This window comes from Populus euphratica, unplaced genomic scaffold, assembly GCF_000495115.2.
Source record: "Populus euphratica unplaced genomic scaffold, PopEup_1.0 scaffold1325.1, whole genome shotgun sequence".
NCBI classification, from domain to species: Eukaryota; Viridiplantae; Streptophyta; class Magnoliopsida; order Malpighiales; family Salicaceae; genus Populus; species Populus euphratica.
Genome location: NW_011501173.1, coordinates 1 through 9,683, shown reverse-complemented (window position 1 = coordinate 9,683; position 9,683 = coordinate 1). Strand labels below are relative to the sequence as shown.

General features: G+C 32.1%; 1 protein-coding gene across 1 annotated transcript; it reads left to right on the top strand.

Moving 5' to 3' along the window:
• The first annotated feature begins 1,051 nt into the window (after nucleotides 1-1,051).
• Nucleotides 1,052-7,823, top strand: LOC105117376 (cycloartenol-C-24-methyltransferase-like). The gene is made up of 14 exons (XM_011015022.1): nucleotides 1,052-1,185; nucleotides 1,279-1,388; nucleotides 3,774-3,840; nucleotides 4,624-4,697; nucleotides 4,804-4,888; nucleotides 4,987-5,042; nucleotides 5,664-5,718; nucleotides 5,890-5,937; nucleotides 6,122-6,205; nucleotides 6,331-6,447; nucleotides 6,542-6,625; nucleotides 6,722-6,847; nucleotides 6,990-7,087; nucleotides 7,527-7,823. Exons 2-14 carry the CDS (start codon nucleotides 1,306-1,308, stop codon nucleotides 7,588-7,590), a joined length of 1,041 nt encoding a protein of 346 aa, XP_011013324.1. The 5' UTR covers nucleotides 1,052-1,185; nucleotides 1,279-1,305; the 3' UTR covers nucleotides 7,591-7,823.
• The last annotated feature ends 1,860 nt before the right edge of the window (nucleotides 7,824-9,683 follow it).

The window sequence follows — 9,683 nt, the reverse complement described above, 5'->3', positions numbered from 1 at the left end:
TTTTTTTTTTAAAAAAACTAAGTTAAAATAAGATTAACTGAATTTAAAAAGCATAAATAGAATTTGATCTTTTTTTAAACATATTTATAGAAAAAAATTATTACCATCAAACTTTTTTAGCAAAATAAAATTTATTGACACTAAACTTGATTTTTGTTGTTGTTGGAATTCGGTCGACTAATTATTTTTTTTTCTTTTTTTTTAATAACCTTGTTTTTCATTTCTCTAACCATGAGAATAAAAAATAAAAATAAAAAATAAAAAAATAAAAAAACATCATAAATTTAAGACAAGTCCGGTAATTTTTAATATATTTTATATCTTTTAATTTTATATTCACATTATAATTTGAAATCTAATCTTATACAATTAACCTATAAAAAAGTTGCAATTAAAATACAAATGTTTGAAAAGTTAAAAACTCGTAGGAGGCTCAAACATCGGCAGCCTCCCAGTTTTTTTTTTTTAAAATTAATAACAACAACATGATGCATCATCCTTAGCTTTAGAAAATACAAGAAATAAAAAATACTAGAGGCGCGTGACCTCTACAAAATGGCAATTCCTGCCATTAATTTTAACCTTGTTCTCATGCCGGTCCTAAAAACAACACCTGGATGTGCATTGAATTTGGACTCCAAACAGCGTTTAATTTGATTTATATTTATATATTGTGAAAAATGGAAATCACGAGTTTCTCTAAATTCTACACTTTTATTTTCTGGAGAAATAATTAATCTAAATTCTAAAAATCACAATTCATAGCACGATCATCATAGGGTGTAACAATACTTATCTGAGATTGTATTTTAAATGGTATTTCTTAAAAAAATTAATTTTAATTTTTTTTATTTTAATTTTCTGATATTAAAAATAATTTTTTAAAAATAAAAAAATATTATTTTAATATATTTATAAACAAAAATAGTGTGAAAACATCCTGTATCCCACTTCAAAACACGATTGCGTTTGTACGTGCGGTGCGCATGAATTTAATGCGAAGGCTAAGTAATAATTAGCCACTTGTGTGCTCCCTCTCCTCAAATTAGCCACCAGTCTTTAAACCTCTCCCTCTATATAAATCCCACTTTTAGCAAAATTAGCTTCCACTTCCCCCCTCTCTCCCCTTCAGGCCTCCCTCCGAACAAATTAAGAAAGGCTCATCCCCCGATCTCAACTTTCGATGTAATTTTCCAGACTCGCTCATACTCAATCACATTTTGCATTTCCATCGACAAAACTAGAATCCGTTTCCACAGTTTTTTTTTTGTGTCTCAGATCTCTGTTTGGGGGAATCTAAGAGAAATGTCGAAAGCTGGTGCATTAGATCTCGCTTCCGGTCTCGGTGGAAAGATCGATAAAAGCGATGTTCTCTCCTCCGTTGAAAAGTATTCTTCCTTTCCTAGCATGCATGATTTAATCTACCTCCTCTTTCTCGCATGCATGGATTTTGCTCTTTTAGATTTTTCTTCTCTGTTGAAGTTTTCTGTATCCTGTCTCTGTATCTCTACAACGATTTTGAAGACTTTAGTTGTTCAAAACTGTACGTTTTGATTTGTTGTATAGAAATTTCGATAAATGCATTTTTTCTTAAAAAGAAAAAACTAAAGAAAATCTGTTTCTTTGTAGAATGTCTCTTTTTTTTATCTCTCTATTTCAAGTTTTAATCCCAGTCTCTTTAGCTTGATTATTAGATCTCGGTGTGATAAATGTTTTTTTCTTTTGTAATATTGAGAATTATTAGAGGAATATTTGACTTTGGAAGGCAGGGGTTGTGACTTGCACAAGGTTTCGTGACACCATTAACTACAGAGCTTCGGCCTGGTTTCATTAGAAAAATCGCGCATGGTCCCACTCTCTTAAATCTTACATGTCAACCATTTATTTCTGAGTACATAAATCATAAGGGTAGAAGTTGATGGTTTTTTTTTTTTTTTTCAAATAAAAATATAAAAATAAATTTGAAAAAAATATTATTTTAATATATTTTTAAAATAAAAATATTTTAAAAAATAATTTTTATCGTTTTCTTTATGTATGTGTTTCACCACCACGTGGGACCCGAAACAGACAATTGTCGTTTCAAGTTTCAATCACGAATACAATATACATGGTGTTTGTCCAAGGAATCCATGATTGGGTTTTCCCTCGCGTCTTTAGTGTGTTCCTGGCTGTTTAGAGTTCTAAGTTTTTTATTTTTTATTTTTAATTTTAGCATAACAATTTTTTTATAAAATAATATAATATAAAAAATATTTTAAAAAATAATATAAATAATATATATGATTCACAGTTGTAAGTATTATATGCAACTTTCTTAAATTATAAAATTGCAAAAGATAAAATTTAATTAATAAATTTTTTTTTGGAATCATACTGAAATTTTGATGATAATAGTATAATATCATTAGAAAGATGTTGACGAGATAAATTTAATAATACCAAAAATAAATCACTAAAGGTAATTAAAGTGGTCACATGAAAGACCCAAAGGTAAGTGAGTTTCAATAACTTTAGATAACTTATATGACACATTTCATTTATTATTTATAATTTTTTTTAATATTGTTAAATTTATCTTGTTGAGATTTTTTTAATAGTATCAATGTTGTCATTATCAAAGTTTTGGTGTGTCTATAATATTATTTTATTTTATTTTCTTTGTTTTTTGTTTCTCTCGTCTTTCCTTTTTATAATTTATGAAGAGACATGAGAAAGAGAAAAGTAATAAAACAAAATAAACCTTTAGATATATCAAAAAAGATCTCGACAAGATGAATTTAATGATACCAAAAAAGGTTACAGACGGTGAACAAAATAGGTCACACGAGTTGTCCAAAAGTGTCGGTGATCACTTGTCTTGGGGCCACTCATGTGGTTAAATCTGATTACGATTAATGATATTTTTTGATATCGTTAAATTTTTTTTGTTGAGATCTTTTCAACGGTATTGGCAGTGTCGTTATCGCAGTTTCAATGTATTTCCAAGATTTCTTTCTCTTTTTCATTTTTTATCTCATATCTTTTTTTTTTGAATTTTGTGTTTAATAATTTGACAATTTAAAAGATTTATAAATGATACTTACCACTTGCGAATTATAGATATTATTATGATTTTCTAAACTGTATTATTTATTTAAATATTGTTTACATTATATTATTTTATTGATGTTTTTTTAGTAAATCCCAAAAACTCCATATGTACTTATTATAATTTTTTTAAAGGTGAACAGTGACTGCCAGTTGCTGTACCTGGAAGTGGGATAAAACAGAACCACATAATTGTCTCTAGATTGTGTAGGCGATTGATAGGGCCTGTTTACTAGGAAAATTCCCAGAAAGAACCTGAAAAATAAAGGAAAAATGAAAAATCCCTGGACTCACTCCTTTGTGCAAGAATAGAATTTCAATTTTGCATGTACGTGATCCCTTTTTCAATTATTTTTGCTAAGCCACTATAGAAGGCATGGTCGTTTATGGTAAAGACCAGGTCTAATTTTGAGTTTGGTGCTGGTATAATCTGGATTTGAAACCCATCCAATATAGTGTAAATAAAATTCCAAATATAATTGAATCAGTGAAATGTGTGGAATGGTGTGTCAGAATATCATGATCGTTCTGCTTATTTACATGAATGATCTTGCTGTGAGTTTTATTGAACCTTCCTAGAAATTCTTCCCCGGCATGTGTAAACTTTGAGGTTTTCCAATCCTTTAATTTTCTTGGATCTTACTGAAAAAAATTGTGATAAAAATCTTCTATTGACAATCCAGGTATGAAAAGTATCATGTTTATTATGGAGGTGCCGAGGAAGACAGAAAAGCCAATTACTCTGACATGGTAAGAGAAGATCAAGTTGCTAACTTCTTCTTATGATTGACCTCATGTATTTCCTGCCAATAATCTGCTCTCAGTTTCCTTCTTGTTATGTTTAGCTACGGGAAACTTTTTTGCTTCGTCTTGCGTATTTGTAGTCATAGAGGGGTGCATATTTTGAACTATAGTATTTTCCTTTTCAATACATTTTCACTGCTCTAGAGACCCCATATTTTGAACTATAGTATTTTCCTTTTCAATACATTTTCACTGCTCTAGAGAAAGTGCCAATTGATTGAATAATGCTTGGAACTTTCTATTGATTCATAGAAACATCAACATCATACTGCATGCAGAGTCCATTTCATTTCATAGCACATATATCTCAGAGAAGCTAAAGTTTCTTGTTATTCCTCTAATGAGTTACTACTCAATATAAATGAGTGTACTTGAAACCAAACAGTTAGATTTTAAGGAGTACCTGATCTATGAAAAAGATTTCTTGAAACAATATTTTGGAAACATCTATGGAAGTTTTTCCATGTAACTTTAGCAAGGATGAATAATGTCGAGTTTTCAAGTTTATTGGTCATGAAGTTAGATTCTCCTAACTAAAATCAGTCAGCTAGATACGCTAACATGTCAGCACGGTTGATTTTTTGTGATGTTTCTATTTGAATATGAAGAATTGAAATCTTTTGCTGAAATATGAATAACCTGATTATTTTCTTTTGGATGCCTACTAATTGCTGATCCAAACAGTGTTATTTAACCTATACCTATTGACTCATCACATTTGGATTTCAGGTAAATAAATATTATGATCTTGTTACCAGTTTTTATGAGTTTGGCTGGGGGGAGTCTTTCCATTTTGCACCCAGGTACCTTTTACTGTCTTCTACATTTTTATTGAAGTTCTGCAGGCATACTCTATGCTGCTACCGCTGCTTATAAGGCTGATAAAAAACAAAACATTTCTTGTTTCAGATTCAAAGGGGAGTCTCTCCGTGAGAGCATCAAGCGACATGAGCACTTTCTTGCTTTGCAACTTGGCCTGAAACCTGGACAGAAGGTTTAACCTCTTCTACAGAATATTGCGAAACCAACAGGAGATCTGCTTTATTTAATAATGTTGATGCATTGGCTTGACCTCTTTTTTTCTTAAAATAGGTTTTGGATGTAGGATGTGGAATTGGTGGACCTCTTAGAGAAATTGCACGATTCAGGTGAGTGGCAGAAGTTTCCTTTCCCTGATAATGTCAGCAAGAAATAGGGTGCAAATTTAAGTCATTCTAACCTACATGCTGACTTTCATCATAGTTCTGTCATTACATCGTATTGGAATTTATTTTATAGTTATTGTTGAATCCCTATATGATATTAAGTTCTTATCAATACTGCCTTTTATATTAGTTCAAAAAATGTAAGGATGATAAATGGCTGCCACTGCCTGCTAGCTTCTTATTCATTCGACGTAAACCATACAGATGGTCTGTCTTAGCTGGAAGCAAGGAAACTAATATTTGTTGGACAGGCATCCTACTCTGTTTCTTGTTATGGCATATTTTTTCTAGTGATTTGGTGGTATTTCGAAGAAGTGGTAATCCAGTTGTTGGATTGGTATCCTACTTTGCTCTGTCATTACAATAAGAAATGTTTGTAGTCCTTGGTAGTATTTGCAACATGGACCAGGCAAATGGTTGGCCTTATCTGGAAGCAGCACCACCGCTAATAGTTGGATGGAATCTTACTGTTTTTCTTGGTTGTGACAAATAAGTTAACGTTTTTTTCATTAAATTCCCATACATGAGAGTGCTTTGGGCATATTTTGTGTTGATGTGCTGCAGCTCAACATCAGTAACAGGGTTGAACAACAACGAGTATCAGATATCAAGGGGAAAGGTGCATGACTATCCTTTTCATCCATGTCAGTTAAAAGAATTGTGTGCTTGTATTTGATTGATTATCCGAGATTGATTGACTTTATTTGATTTCCGTACTTCTCACTTTTGATTTGTTAGCCATGAAATTTTCAAAATGGCTTTAAAGCTTACCGCCTATATTACTTTGCAGGAACTCAATCGCATTGCAGGAGTTGACAGGACATGTGATTTTGTGAAGGTTGATTCTGTTCTTGATATAACTTCGAGTTCCTATCTATTAAGCACTTTTGTCCATCTTCTTGTATTGTCAATTTGCTGTACTTGGTTTAAAGTTTCAACATTTACATGTGATGTAAGAGTTGCAGGATATGATTTTTAGTTTTCATGGCAAGCATAATTTTAGTTGTTCGCTGATAATGCAGGCTGATTTCATGAAAATGCCATTTCCTGATAACAGTTTTGACGCTGTATATGCAATTGAAGCTACATGCCACGCACCAGATGCAGTATGTTCCTAGAAAAACTCTCAACTTATATTTTCTGATGATTTTGCATCACAGCTAAGTATATTATGTATATAGATAGCCATCTCTCTCTCTGATCTTCGTAACATTCTGTATTTTCTAAACAGTATGGATGCTACAGTGAGATTTACAGGGTATTGAAGCCAGGACAATGTTTTGCTGCATATGAGTGGTGCATGACTGATGCTTTCAATCCACATAACCAAGAACATCAAAAAATTAAGGTTAGATATTTTAGCTGCCTAAAAAGGCCTCCTGTTTTCCGTTAGTGATTTCGATCTTCATGACCATGAATTTAACATATCTTAATTGGGGCAGTCAGAAATAGAGATTGGTGATGGCCTTCCTGATATTAGGTCGACTGGGCAATGCATTGATGCTCTAAAGAAAGCTGGTTTTGAGGTCAGCGAGCAATCTCTATCTCTCACTCTCTCTTTCATAATTGACATCTGAAACATTTGATCATGATAAATGGTCGTTGTTATTCTGCCTTTGAAGGTCATATGGTCAAAAGATCTTGCAGTGGGCTCACCTATGCCATGGTACCTGCCTTTGGACACAACTCACTTCTCACTGAATAGCTTCCGTTTAACAGCTGTTGGGAGATTCTTTACAAGAAATATGGTAAGTAAATGTTGGCCCATTCTGTTTGGTTCTCGATACCGTTATCACCTTATTGTTAGGCGCTCCACTTGCACGCGAATGCGTGGAATATTTCTGATTATTGTAGCCCTCATGGATGGTTAACTGGTAAATCACCTTGCAGGTCAAAGCCCTAGAATATTTAGGAGTTGCACCCAAAGGAAGTCAAAGGGTTCAAGATTTTCTTGAGAAGGCAGCACAGGGATTGGTTGAAGGTGGAAGGTGAGTATTAATTTCTGTTATCATGCTAACTTCCTTTCTGGACACCATTATTTAAACCCATATATTGCTCGTGTATTTTACCAAATTGATCACCATACAAGATCATTTTGAGCCTCAGACAGAAACCCTTTATCGCATCCTTCTATTTTAGTTTAGGACAGCTTGTAACAAGGGCAGATCGACCAATGGGTGGGATGCGTCCGCCTTGAATTTTTCTTATCTTGACAAAAAGTAGAGACGGATTCCTCATGTTAGTTCTATGGCCCCAGGTTGCTTGTGGGTTACTTGTGAGTAGCATATGAGCAAAAGAATCTCAGGATTTTAAAATGCCCGATAAAATTATCTTAAATAACTTATTTTTTTTAAGTTAATGATTTTGAGGTTTCCTGGTGCCCCTGCTACCATGTTAATGACAGAACTTTGTTATTATGCCTTACAGGAAGGAGATTTTCACCCCACTGTTTTTCTTTATTGCTCGGAAGCCGCATTCAGACAGCCAGTAATGGAGCGCAAGCTGTGCTGCTTCAGTTTTCAATCTTCCTGGTAATCGTGATGGCAGTGTGTATCTTAGAATTAACCATGACAATGTTATGCCGCCGCTGTTCTGTGATTCTCTCAACTCTGTCCAGTTTTCTTCGAATTGATTTGTGTTGTACCTCTTGATATTTGCTTGATAATTTATGTCAGCTTTCCGCTCCGTTTCAATCTTTACCAATCCAACGGACAAGATTTTACCATAAAAATTACGGCATTTTTTAATATTTCTATTACCGATCTTCTGATGGCATCAGGTTGCTTGTCCCCCAGCCTTCTGCTGCAAGATGTGAAATCTGAAAGCAAGATTGAAGCGCCTATAAGCTACATCTTCAATTCTGACTTGCTGGTTTAGACTCCATCTACCACTAGATATAGTAGTTTTACACTAACATTTCATGTGTGATTTTTTAATAACGAAAAATTTCATAAAAAAATAGTTGTCAATAAATTCTAGTCTATCCGCAAGTATATTGTTAATAAATTTATCAATAATTTTAAAGATGGACCTTATATATATATAAAAAAATTACTCATTTAGATCTGTTAATAATTCTCTCAGTACTAACAACAACAAAAAATTTGTAGCAAGGAGAAAAAATGGCATGTATGAGTAATTATTTTATAAATCAACTACATAGATAAATGATAAATGATAAAATTAAAAGTGAAATGAATATTTTTGTTTAAACTGAACAATATTTTCCTTTATTTTTATGTCTATTTTTGTTCAAAATAAGCATCATAAAGACTATGATAAAAATGATAGTTGAGTTAACTTCTAGTTTTACCAATATGCATGAAGTTATAGAAGTCAATAATAATCATTATAAGAATATGGTTATGGATGCGATATGAATGAATCATGATTATGCAAGTAAATATTCAATTATAGATAAAGAATTAAATGCAAACGGGGTTATTTTTTTTGATCTTTTGAAAGAATCCAACTAACTTATAATATGAGTGCACTAATCATAGTAAATTATTGGCTATTACACATGTGTTCACCATCAAGTTAGATTATGGGTTGAGTGAGGCCGATTACGATAAAATTATTGAGTGAGAAAAAAGAATTGTACCTCAAGGGAATAGGTTAAAAGAGAACTTCTATATTTCTATATCTATGATGAAACCTTTTAGCCTAAGATATCATAAAATTAACACTTGTTCAAACTTTTACATATTATACTACCTTGAAGATATAGAGTTGACCAAGTGTAGAATATGTGGACAAGCTCTTTATAAACCCAAAAAAGATAGCGAAATAGCTCTTGTTGTATATAAAAAAAATTAGATACTTTTCAATCACTTCTAGATTGCAAAGGTTATTCATATATCTAAAGATTGTTGAGATAATGACATGATATCATTCACATGATGCAGTAGATGAAGTCTTGGTGCACCCATCCGATGAAGCCTGAAAATATTTTAATCGGGTGTATCCTTAATTTTCATTAGAGTCAAGGAACGTACATTTTATGTTATGTACAAACAAATTCAATCTATTCGGGTAATTTATTACTTCTTATTCTTATTGGCTGGTGATACTCACAATTTACAACTTACTACTGGAATGTGTATAAGGCTGGATTTCATATTTTTATCTACGAACATACCCGGTACTAATACTCTAGGTTGAAATATAGATGTTTGTTTTTGATCATTGAATGATAAGTTGAAGCAATTGTGGTCATCTAGGACTTTGACTTATAATGTCTCGAGGAAATTATAAATCTATATGAGATCACACTACTAAAGAAATGATCGACATAACATGAATCATCGAGGAAAGTTTTTTTGATGAACAATAATTGTTTATAAGCGTGTTGGTAAAAATCATGTCTACTAAATTCTAACTAGTGATGAAATATTCTGTAGGTAAAATGTAAAATTCTAGTTTTTTAGACCCCCTTATTTAAGCAAAATAACAAGATTCAGGAGGTGTAAATATAACACTTTTAAACCACCAAGGGGTTCATAATTTTCTCCAATCTCAATATATATATATAAAACTATTTTCTCATACAAAGCATTTATTACATATCAAAATAAGAACAAA